We start from the raw sequence: 12,774 nt of genomic DNA, 5'->3' as shown, positions 1-12,774 counted from the left end.
AACCTAGGTCCTCTCTCAGGCACATGGTCTTTTCACTAGGCCACACTGCTTCTCCACCAAAACTATGGTAATTTGACCTTATATCTGCTTGTAGCCACAAAGACCGGCTGTGCTACACCTCTGGAGAACCTAACAAGCAGCAGACCTCCCTAATCCACCCCAAACTCTGACTACACCCCAACCTCAGAGTCAGCTCTAGCTCATCACTGAATCCCTCCCCGAGGCATTGGGGACCTGTCCCCCATGTAAACAATCTAGCAGGAGTACTTATTTGACACCGTGTAAAGTGCTTGGGGGAGTACAAGAGTTGGCTGATGTGATCCGTACCCTCCAGGGGCTGAAAATCTAGCAGGGGAGACATCCTCCAGAGAGCTATGTTCGACCTCATTTCACCTTCTGGATCCTTTGTGTTTCCTGGCCGGGCTAGAGTCACGAAAGAGATGCAGGGAGCCTGTCAGCAGTATGCAATGGATTAGTCAATAGGAACTTAAGTCTTGCGATGTGCAAGGCACTGTGCTAGGTGCTTGTTTGAAGAGGAACAGAAGGCCATGAATCTGTCCTCAGAGTGTCTACAGCGGCTCCAGATGTTTGGCATCATGACAATGTCAGGGAAGATGAACAATGATGTTATCTTTCTTTCCCAGGGAAGCCAAGGCCAATGAAAACAAAGAACAAATAGAGAGATTGTAACTCCGGAGCTGACAGAGAAATGGGGTCAATTAAATGTCATTTACCTAGAAATCGATGAAGGGAATTTACTGAACATTTATTCTCCTCTAAACTGTAAGATCGTCGCAGGCAGGGAACATGTCTACCAACTCAGTACAGTGCTCTGCACATAGTAAGAGCTCAATAAACATGATCAACTCTGTTGTATTACATTCTCCCAAGCACTTAGTACAGTGCTTTGGACACAGGAAATAAATAACATTGATTGATTATTCTGTGCAGAGCACTATACTAAGCACTTGAGCAAGCAAAATAAGACTAAGTAGGCAAGATCCCTGCTCTCAAGGGGTCCTTGGTCTAGCAGGGGAGACAAACACTAAAACAAAATTACTGGTAGGGGGGAGGATGCCTCAAACAGTGAAGGAGCCAATATACCATTGCGGTAGCCTTGGGGATGAACTGTTGTGTATCCTCAGTGGGGTCCAAAGTGCAGAAGTCCAAGTGCAAATCCGGGGTGGTTCTGGCATTCTCAGTGGAAAAACTGAAAAGGAAAAGGGAAACGGAGCTGGCGGGTGGCCAGATAGGGATGGGGAGGTGGTGAGGTGTGAGCAGGTCTGTGCTCCACCAACGAGGCACCAGACTGTACCAAGAGACTTGGCCCTGTCTTCCAAGGCCCCAGTGACCGATAACGGAGGTGCAGCCTACCACAAAGCAGGTATCAAATACATAAAAACACCAAAACAGGGCTCCAGACCTCTCAACTGCCTGGGTGGAGAACAAAGACTCATTGATAATGCCGCCCTGCTTTGCTGGGGAAGACGCTAGCTGGAAATAAGCAGCTGGGGTTGCCTAGCAACCAGGAGTGGCAGGCAAGGAGCCAGAGGCTCATTTCTGACCCATTTTCGCTCCCTCCGGCATCGGGCGGGTTCAGGAGGATGGTGGCTCCACTTGAATTGGCGTGGCTTTCCAGATTCCAGCTAATGTTGGATTACCAGGTTCACCAATAACCACCCGTGGACAGGAGGAAATCAAGAGAAACGTTACAGCATCTATCTTGCCGCTTCGCCCACCTCCAGCTTCTGACCTGGATCTCCCTCCACCTTCATTTCTGACAGACGATCACTCCTCTCACCTTCAAAAGCCTTATTAAAATCAAATCTCCTTCAAGAGGTCTTCCCCAACTATGCCCTCATTTCCCCTCCTCCCTCTCCCTTCTGCATCACCCTCACGCTTGGCTCTGTACCCTTCATTCAGCCCACCCTCAGCCCCACACTTATGAACATATCCCTAATTTATTTTAATGTCTGTCTTTGCTTCTAGACTGATTGTAAGTTCCCTTGTGGGCAGAGAAAATATCTACCAGCTTTGTTAAACTGTACTCCACTAGGTGCTTGGTATAGTGCCTTGTACACGGTAAGTTTTCAATACATACAATTGATTACTCTTCAACCAAAGGAGAGAAGATGAAGGATGTGATGAAAAGGAGGAGAGAAGGATGTGTTCTCTGATGCCCAGAACAAATCTTTGAACCAGAAGGAGCAAGACAAAAGCAGCCCTGGCACTTTAAGGAAAAAAAAAATAGTATCTGTTAAATGCTTACTCTGTGTCAGGCACTCTACTAAGCACTGGAGTTGTTGTGTTTTACTCTCCGCTGCATAAAGTACTAGATTAATACGATTGTTTGATTGGGTAGATATACGATAACTGGGTTGGACACAGTCTCTGTCCCACATAGGGCTCACAGTCTTAATCCCCATTTTACAGTTGAGGTAAATGAGGCACAGAGAATCAAAGTGACTCACCCATGGTAACACAGCAGACTGGTGGTAGAGCCAGAATTAGAATCCAGGTCCTGTGACTCCAAGGCCTATGTTCTTTCCACTAGGTCATGCTGCTTCTCAGATGCCCCCTGCATTGATGTCCCCTGCATTCCCCTCCCCAACCCCCGCCCCCAGAATCCATCTCAGGGACAATGACAACCTTTGTGTATCCCTTCAGTCCCCCCCGCAGCTTCCCCTTCCTATCCTCCCAGGAATAAGGGAGCTTGAGGGCACAGACCTTAACACAAGTCTTTCCTGTTGCTGCAGTCTTCCTTTGAGATCCTGCATGCTCTCTAAGGGTGGTAACTTGAGAAAGGGGAATGGAGAGTTCATTGTAACCACCTTGGTAATCACTCCAAGATTCTGCTCAGCACCTAGGAGCAGCACTTAATTTGCTACTTCCTGACCCTCCCACAAGCCGGCTAGCCTCCAGCCAATGAAAACAGAAACCCAGAGTCTTGAAAACCACATTTCTGGCAGGCGCTGGCCACAGTGGGAGAAATAAGGGGACAAAGTCCTTCCGCCTCTTGGAAACAGGCACCTTGTTAAGCCTGGACTCCCTTGGGCCACCCACATATAGTATTCTTCCTGGGTCAAGGAACTACGTACAGCTAAAAATCATTCCAAACAGGCAGTGGTCTTGAAAGGAGTGTCCTGAGCTGTTCTGACCAGGTTTTCCTCATGCCTCCTGCATTGCCTCTGACCTCCACCTGCCCCAAGCCAAATGCTGTGGGGACCAGCACTGTTGTTGAGAATTTGTCTTTTGTTCCTTTGGGGAAAAAAAACCCAATCCACCCCCCACCCCACTCCTTTTAAACCTGACCCTATTTTGTTCTGAGGATCAGGTTTTCACTGTTTGGTTACTGTGCTTTTCTTAACCGTGTTGAACCCTGGGACCCCCACCATGGCAGCACCCAAACCCCAGTTAAGATCTGCCTTTGTTATCTATTCCCCATGGCTTGAGAGGGAAGTTAATCATTTCCCTGGTACACACTGAAATGAGAAATACAGACACAGCCTATACACTTTGGGTTCTGTTACAGAGGGGCATGCAACCTTTGGAGTTGATTGATGTCGGCCTTGGGACATCAATGCGAGTCGTGATTATGTTAGGAACATTTTATACTCATAAGCCCTAATAAGGCTAAACGTCAGAAAGAACTGGCGCACAGTTTAACAACAAAATAAAAGGGAAACGTGCTTGACTATGACCTGGTTTGAGCTCACTCACTGAGGTCCCAAACACCTGTTTTCAACAAAAGCAGGCAAACCCCCCTTGCGTAATCCAAGCAGTAGTAGATTTTTTATTAAGCATAACTTTGGTTCCACCCTCATTTCTGTAATACTTTTTAGTTTAAAACAATTATACAAGAGCAAATACAAAAAATATTAAATTATGAAAACAAACTCATTAAGGCTCCCATTATATATATTATATACACTCAAATGAGACTGGATTTTTGAATATAAGAATAAAGCTGGCTGTCGTCACTGAAAAGCAACGCTAATTTGCTACCTACTACCATAGTGAGAACCTATAAAACTCTGATCTTAAGAGGACAGAAAAGTGGTAAAAATGGAGCTGCTTTGATCAAAAAGTGGCTCCATAATAAAACTGCTTGGGAGATTTCTCAAAGTTCGAGTCAAATGCCTGATTCTCCCAGAATCAGGGATCGTGTTCTAGCAAAAACCCTCATTAAAGAAAGCGCAGGCTGTCAGACTCACTCTTTCAGTGCTCAGATGCTTCTTCCGACAATGTTGAGCTGGCCTGTCGTCGGACATATGTTCCCTAATTCTTCAGCGGTTTTTTAGTCAAAACGTGAAGTGAAGACACAAATTATGGCCCAACTGAGGGACTCCGAATCCAGGAGTGCAGGCCTCCCAGTTTAACTCAAGGACTGGTAGATGGAGCCCCTTAAACTCCAATGATCCCTACCTCTGCGTCCCCATTGCTGTTTAGCCACCCAAATGCTTATGAATAGTTCACACAGTATTTACAGGGTTGTTTCCTGGCCCTGAGTCAATGAGGCAAAAGGGCCTCCAATTCAACTCGGCAGCTCAGATCCTTGGAAGGGCTAGTACTTTCTGCAAAATTAGTTCAGTGGCCCAAAGAGCTCAAGAGATTTGCTAAAAGGAGGCTCAGAGAAGGCGAGAAAGGAGAGCCCTACAGTCTAGAGAGAAGAAAAGCACTCTGCTCTCTGTCCTTTTCTCCTCAGGAGAGTCAATCACAGTAACACCCACCGAGAAGGAATGAAAGGAAAGTTCAGTTGGTTCTCAATTTTAGAATTCAATTTTGTTGTCTCATCACCTAGTCCTCAGGCAGTAGGGAAAGGAACCATCTCAACCATTTTGATTCCCTTTTAATGCGAGTCCAAATGCTCACAGCAGAAAGCTACATTTCTGCATAAACAACTTCCTGGAACTCTGTAACAATAGCATTAGGCAAAGAGTTTAGTAATCTGCTTCAAGGATAACTTCTAAACACCACTCTAATTCAGTGGGTCAGTAGTCTCTCAGTGTTTTCAGGGGACTGGGCAGAAAAATCCATCTGCCAATGAGGTGGAACAGCAAATGCCACCTGAATCCAAAGGCAGATGCATTTAAAGCACTAGAAAGTTTATTCCATGATTCACAGTCATCTGGGCTTTCTTGAGGAATGACTGGGTACATATGGGGTCAGGGGAGGGACGGGGGAGGTATCCACTCACCGCAAAGGGGAGGCTGCGGTTGTGGGTGACCAAAGAAACAGAAGGTCATGTGGAGGTTGGGGTCAAGGAGTGGAGGCGGGGCTGGTGCCAACCACCACTGCGGCCACGCCGGTGAACACGGAAATAGCCAAATGTGAATAGGCAAAACTATGCATAAAATTTCCAAATGCCAAGCAACTACTATATTGGAATTTCACTCATTTCCATCAGGCTCTCTCATGGACTCCTTGTGGCCATTTAGGATGAGGTCTGAACCACAGTGGCTGCAGGACCAAATCTTATGTAAGGAGCAAAGGGCCCAAAGAGCAAGGAGCAAAGGAGGAAACCCTGCCTTTTGGGCCCTTTTGTTGGACTTGTTTTGTTCCAAAACCAATGTTGAACTGGCAATACTATTTCCTCCCACTACCCAAGTACCTAGAATGTCTTTCCCGCTTATCCTGTGCCCGGTGGTTTGCCATGAGTGGTTTGTGCCATCTTGAAACATTTAGAATTCCCACCGTGAAGATCTGAGCGGTGGCAGTAGTCATCACTGAGATAGTGGTACTATACTTCCTTCATAAGAAAAAGGACCAAAAGAAAGATGTGGTCATTCATCAGAAGTTTTAAAAGTTTAGTTCTATCAAACATTCAAAATGTACAATTGCAACAAGTCTCGTCTCCCAGCGCGGGGTCCTGGAGACCAAGCCACCTTTCCAGCCCAGCTAGCTCAAAGGGCACCTCTTCACCAAGTGTTAACTGACCAGTCTGTTTAGGGAATTCCACCCGAGGAGTTCTAAGGCCCCCAAAAGTGGGTGGGGGGCACAAGCTCCAGTCAGACCAGTGAGACCGAGGGATAAGCCCAAATACCATGAGGGTCCATCTATTCATTAACACCAGCGGGGACTGTGGCATGGAAAAAGAAAATAAGGCCATGATGACACTGCTGTTCAGAGAACAGGAAGGAAGGAGAAAACCCAAACCTTTAACTGTCTCAAGTTTCCCCAGACAAGGCGCAGGCTTTTCCAACTTCCCACTGTGCTCTGACTGAACTTCTAATGCTAATCCCCAAGGGGCCCATGTGGCTCCCCACCCAAAAAAAAAAAAAATTCAGCAAGGGGACTCCCAAAGTGAAATTAACCAAAAAATTCCAGATTTTTCAAACCTGAATAAACACCTAGACAGAGTAACAGATAAAGCACATTTCTGGGCAAGCAAATTCCTTAAAAGAGGACCAGACAGAGCGATTTCTTTCAAAAAAAAAAAAAAGCCTTGCTGTCTCCACAAGTGTGAGCCACCAAAAAGCACAACATTCACGTAGACGCTCCAGTGTCCTCATTCCTTCTGGCTTGTTTTATAAAAGTCTCCAGAGAGAGGTCCATCTCCCCCCAACCATGACAGGCATTCTTCATTTGGCGAGACCGTGCGGTGTCCACCCAGATTCCAGAAACAAAATTCCTTATTTAGGAAACCTTCAGCCCCCTGGTATCACTTCCAGGCATCGGTCCTCCCACCGCCCCACCCCTGGCCCCCAGCCCCTTAGGCCTTGTGGAGACCTGTGGGGATGGGTGATACAGAAGCTGCGCCCGGCAGCAGAGGGCCGGGATCCTGGAGTCTCTGGAGAGGCAGCCCCTAGGAATCCTGGGTCTCGGCTGCTTCTTGACCTGTTCTCCTCAGGTTGCCCTTGACCTTCACAAACTCTGGGGCGTTCTCCTGCTCCTCCTGGATCTTCTGCTTCTCGAGCTCAAGCTTAAATGAGAGCCACATATTAGGAAATTATCATCTGGAAAGTCCCCGTCCTGTCCTCACCCCACCCCACACACACAACACAAAGTCTTTGCCCTGTGTTGGCCCCTCCCCACCCCACCCAAGAAGGAGGAAATTTGATCTTTTGTAATGACGAATGGTAATCTGAGTAACAGGTGGCTGCAGGCATTATGACTGAGGATCTCAAAGCCAAAACCTCTCTCTGCTTCTTCCTTTAACTCAAAAAGCCAACCCTCATTTCCAGGAGAGCCTAGGTACCTTCCTGTCATCTTGTTGACCTTTTCCCTTTGGAAACTCGCTTTGAGCTGGTGCCCACCCCACCTCCTCTTCTCTGATTCTCTTTCCTGGATCCTCCAGTGACCATCCATAAACCTCAACAGCTAAAACCTGGGTGTCCACACTGGTTCTCTCTTGTCTCTTTCCTCAACCCTCACCGCCCCCATTCCCAAACTCCTTTGCCCTTTCCGTTCTACTCCGGCTTTCAGGCCTTGAGAATTCTGTTTGTTCCAACCTGTTAAATTATCACTGAAAAGTCAACATTTACCTCTTTCTCTCTGCACACCTTCCGCCTTACCTGCTCCAGCTTCTGCTGTCTTTTCATCAGTTCTATCTCTAAGTCAGATTTCTTCTTCTGGGCCTCCTCTTCCTTCTGCTGCTTTATCACCTGGTCTCGTTTTCTCTTCTCCATCACCTTCTGCAGTTCCGGCTTATTCTGAGGTGCGAGACCCCTTAGGGAACAAAACCACCTAAACTTAATAATCTACCCTACCCCAGGTCATAGAGAGCTGGGCAGAAGCGGCAGAAGAGCTGGCAGAAGATGGACCTCTAGAAGTTACCTTCATATTGAGGGGTTCGAGTCCCAGCTCTGCCCCTGGCCTGCCGTGTGACCTAGGACACGCCATTTCACCTCTCTGGGTCAAAATTTCCTCATCGGTAAAAATGGGGATAAGATCGTTGCCTCTCCCTATTTCTCCAAGACCTCAGGAGGATGGACAAAATAAAGGTTGAGAAGGTACAGCTGGGTTCCTTTGATTTTATTTTCTTCCAGTGGTGGCTAGACCAGCTCATAAGGTGACTGCTAGCTCCAACACCTGAACATGAACACAGCCTGTCCCCTTTGGCTCCACCTTTTAGGCAGGGGCTCTGGCAAGAGCAGCTGAGAGGCAGAACAGTGTCAGGACCTCCAAAGGCACCTTGTTCAGGGACGGGTGATGTACCTCAGAGACAATTGGCCAACCCGGACCTGAACTATTTCAAAATGTTTCTGATATAGAACGCTCAGAGGGAAAGGTCAGTCAGCCAGTCAATCAATAGTATTTACTGAGCACTTACTGTGTGCAGAGCACTACATGAAGCGGTTGGGAGAGTACACCAATATAACATACCCATCCCCAGCCCATAATGAGCTTACAGTCTAGAGGGAAAAAGGGGACGGGAACCAGTGCGAGCAGGGAAGGAAAGGGGTGTGGCATTCTATAGCTTGGTTAACTTCTCAGGGTAAATGAGGTCAAGAATTAAAAACTTTTAGGGCAATCTCTATCCCTCGGTCCCCTACAACCATTCTTCAGACCTTCTGAAGTCAAGCTTTCTCCTGTGGAGTTCGATGTACTTTAAATTCCCGTCTCCTCCTGGATATCTGGCCTGTTCCACACTGAATACCTAATTTTTCTCCCTTTCACACCCTCCATTCCCTTTCCCACTGATTCCCTCTCCTCCGTGCCCAATCACTCATTTTCAGGGTTATCCTAATTCTTTTGGATTATGCAAAAGCTACTTGACTGGTTGATGATACACTAACCTGACAAGACATAAATGGATTTATATATTATACAATATTCCATCTCAGTCACAAGGGGTCCAGAAAGATAAACTATTTAGAAGCCCCAAAGAGAAAAAAATGGGATTCGCAAGACAAATGTTCTAGGCTTCGACTGCTCTCGATCTGATAAGATTTTAGCGACTATTTCATGATATAGAGTCACTTTTAATTTTCCATGTGAACAAAGAGAAAGGCCGGAGAGCCAGCCGATTGTTAGAAACCGTCGGGCTACAGGCTCTTATCGCTCTTGGTGCTCAATGCTAAATACAAAAAAGACCCGACCACCAGAATCTAACCAACAACTTTTTCTGAGATGGTGGGAAACGGGGCTCAGGCAGGTAAGCAGGGATGGGACGGTGAGGGAAGCAATGGTGTCAGCTCTTCTTCTTCCTAGTTCAGGCCCCAGAGACCTCAATGTTCCCACATGTGATGTCTAGGAGTAGGACTCCTGACAGCCAGGAACCAGGAGAGAGAGCATGGCTGGATCGAAGGGGGGAAGTGTGGAGATATTCTTGGATCGGGAAGGCACCTTGTACTTGCATCTCAGCCCCAGAGACCTCAATCAGTCGATGATACTTACTGAATGCTCACTGTGTTGCAGATCACTGTGCTAAGGGCTTGGGGTAGTGAGAGAGCAAGTAGATACAATCCTCTGGAGGATCTTACAATCTAGACCTCAGATTAATCCATTTAAAGGCGCTTCAAACTTTAGAGAACTCCCACGCTGGACTGCTTCTTGGTTTCAGATTACAGAGAAAGGCTACTCTGCTCAAGTTCTCATGTCTGAAAGAAGGAGATTTTTTCCATCTCACACAGAAATTTTTTCTGTTCACACAGAAATAGAGTGGCTACATCATTCTGGGGCTTAGTCAGCAACATTTATTGAGCACCCATTGTTTCTGGGTGCTGTGGGAAAGTTGCAAAGGAAGTAGAAGCAGCATGGCCTGGTAGAAAGCGCACGGGGCTGGGAGTCAGAACACCTGCATTCTAATTCCGTCTCCCCCACTTTTCTGCTGGGTGACCTCAAGCAAGTCACTTAACTTTTCAGTGTCTCAGTTACCTCATTTGTAAAATGAGGATTAAAACTGTAAGCCCTAGTGGGACAGGGATTGCATCCAACCTGATTAGGTTGTATCTACCATCTACGCTAGGGCTTAGTACAGTGCCTGGCACACAGTAAGTGCTTAACAAATACCATAAAAAAAGAAAGAGAAGACACCCTTTCCTTCTCGATATCATATTGCATGGAGCGTGGCTCAGTGGAAAGAGCACGGGCTTTGGAGTCAGGGCTCATGAGTTCGAATCCCAGCTCTGCCACTTGTCAGCTATGTGACTGTGGGCAAGTCACTTAACTTCTCTGGGCCTCAGTTCCCTCATCTGTAAAATGGGGATGAAGACTGTGAGCCCCACGTGGGACAACCTGATTCCCCTGTGTCTACCCCAGCGCTTAGAACAGTGCTTGGCACATAGTAAGCGCTTAACAAATACCAACATTATTATTATTATAAAACTTGGTTACATTAAATACCTCATGACCATTTTCCACCATAAAAGCTTTTGAAAGTATTCCCAGATATCTGTGCGTATGTAATTCATTCATACAGGCTCGGCAGAAACAAATCGGGAAAAATCAACTCCTCAGACTGTCCTGTGGGCCATGCCGCCCTGCAGACAACCTGAAGTGGTTGAGTTTGCTGGATGTTCTTTTTGCCAAACTAAAGTTCCTGCTGTAACAGTTCCTTTCGACCACTTATAACTTGGAACTTGGTCTAAACACACCATCGCGGGTCTCATTAAAAATCGCTACGGTCACCTAGAAGGTCTCGCAATGTCTCGGCCAGGGTGTCTTAAGCAATTTGGCAGGTGCTCAAACGATTCGGAGACTGAGTCAACATGCAGACATGGTTTTCAAAAACCTGGTCTTCAGCCAACGAATGGTGCTTTGGGGACTAAGAGAGGGGAGGAAAGTGTCCTGGTTCACAAGACCAGGCAGCTTTCCTGAAAGACCCCAGAATCAATCATATTTACTAAGTGTTTACTGCGAGCAGAGCACTGTACTAAGTGCTTGGGAGATAACAGGACAGAGTTGGTAGACATATTCCATGCCCACAAGCACAGACCAGAGGAGCAAGGCTTAACACATGATTCTTTAAGCCCCCTCCAATACACTCAAGGTCCAAAGGTTTGTTTTGTTTTAAAGCAGGTCAAACAGCTCTGTATTCTGATCACTTTACATTTAGTACAGCCCTTCTCCTAACTTCTGAAGGCCAGTTTAATATCAGGGAAGAGCCACAAGGGAAAATACTTATTCTCCCCCTCTACCAGTTATAACTAATTACTAAACAACTGGTCAGACAGCCCACCTTAGCCTGTGTGTCTCTTTGTTTGGGTTTGATCGTTGATCTCTTTACCTCTTTTCTCTCTCTGTTGAGCCTTTCCTAAATATGGGATTGTCGGCCTTGCTTTTTCTGGATTGAATTCTGCCTAGAGTCTATGGTTCCTATAAATAATTATAGTAATAATAATAATGATGATAACATTTGTTAAACACTATGTCCCAAGCACTGTAGTAAAGAGTTGGGGGAGATAATGATAATCAGGTCAGACACAGTCCTTGTACTTCACGAGACTCACAGTCTAAGTAGGAGGGAAAGCAGGTATTTAAACAAGCACAGTGAAGTTAAGTGACTTCTCCAAGGTCACACAGCAGACAAATGGTGGAACCAGGTTAGTACTCAGGTCCTCCAACTCTCAGACTCTGTTCAACTCCCTCCCAGGCCAGGCTGCTATGGGCACTACTCTAACTCTCTGACTTCAAAATGAAAAATACATAACCTAACAAACTACCCCAAAGTTTCTGGAACATACATGTACCCTGTCAACTATGTAAGGACCAACTGGGAAATGTATATTATTAATGTCTCTTTTCCTCTGTAGATTGTAAACTCCTTGTGACAGGGATCACACCTACCAACTCTGTTGTGTTGTACTTTCCCAAGTGCTTAGTAGAGTGTTCTGCACTTCACTAGTGCTCAATAAATACCATTGATCGATTGATACTACTACTGGGAACTGCACAAAGTCAGGTAGCATACCCAGAATGTGGCTCCTATTACCTATTGCTTTAGGGCCTATGGATTTATGTGAAATTACAAAGTCACAATTGGATCAAACAGCTTAAAATTCACTAAATAAATGTTTTCGCGGGAGAGGGTGGGAAGGGGAAAAAAATGAAACAAACAACAACAAAAGAAACGAGCCAAGATGGTTAGTCTCGCCTCCAGATCACTTTACCTCTTTTGATTCATCAGAAGTTCCCGATGAAGGTCTTGATGGTTCCGAGAGGTTTTAACAGGATTAATTAGTTTCTGAGGTTTAATTAGTTCGGGATTATCATCATCGATGTAGTCTGGTTCAGCCATGATACTTCTGGAAGTGAGATACGGATCTTTAAGCTCAGTGTCCTCTGTAAGGTCGGAGTCCTCGATTTGGATGCCTGCAAAACAAAAACAGGGAAGATTCTAAATTGTCTTGTCTTTAGAACCGTGGAGGTTTGAGAATGTGGGCAACCATGGATGATGTCACCATTCCATTGCTTCTACTCATTTTTCTCTTTATAATGATGCTTCTGGCAACTCTTTGAAGATGAAAAAATACTTAAACTCCCACAACCCCTTGCAGGGCCACCACATTACAAGCATGGCGGAACCAGAGAAGAGAGGCTAAATGGTTTGCCCCAGGCCCCGGGATGAATCACTATCCCCAAATCAATCTCTGTCTCAGAGTACAGATGAGAAAACTGAAGCACAGAGAAGTTAAGTGACTTATGCACAGTCACAGAGCAACCTGGCCAAGAGGAAAGAGCACGGGCACGGGAGGCAGAGGACCTGGGGTCCAATCCCAGTTCTATTTGCCTGCTGTGTGACCATGGGCAAGTCACATCTTCTATGTGCTTCAGTTTCCTCAACTGTAAAACACCTGTTCTTCCTCCTACTTAGTCCCTGCCCAACACTGG

The 12,774-nt window shown here is 46.2% G+C and overlaps 1 protein-coding gene across 3 annotated transcripts in view; it reads right to left on the bottom strand.

Moving 5' to 3' along the window:
- Nucleotides 1-3,768: 3,768 nt before the first annotated feature.
- Nucleotides 3,769-12,774, bottom strand: part of FAM107B (family with sequence similarity 107 member B) — a 67,720-nt gene continuing 58,714 nt past the window's right edge. For all 3 annotated transcript variants that reach the window (XM_029077373.2, XM_029077371.2, XM_029077370.2), the window contains 3 exons: nt 12,054-12,255; nt 7,515-7,668; nt 3,769-6,922 (listed from right to left, as the gene is read on the bottom strand). In XM_029077373.2, coding sequence (XP_028933206.1) covers nt 6,806-6,922; nt 7,515-7,668; nt 12,054-12,181 — 399 coding nt within the window. In that variant the 5' untranslated portion in view covers nt 12,182-12,255 and the 3' untranslated portion in view covers nt 3,769-6,805. The remainder of the gene's footprint in view (nt 6,923-7,514; nt 7,669-12,053; nt 12,256-12,774) is intronic.

The sequence above is a fragment of the Ornithorhynchus anatinus genome, chromosome 13 (assembly GCF_004115215.2).
Source record: "Ornithorhynchus anatinus isolate Pmale09 chromosome 13, mOrnAna1.pri.v4, whole genome shotgun sequence".
Classification (NCBI taxonomy): Eukaryota; Metazoa; Chordata; class Mammalia; order Monotremata; family Ornithorhynchidae; genus Ornithorhynchus; species Ornithorhynchus anatinus.
Note: the sequence above shows the minus strand (reverse complement) of the source record. Positions and strands in the feature narration are given on the sequence as shown.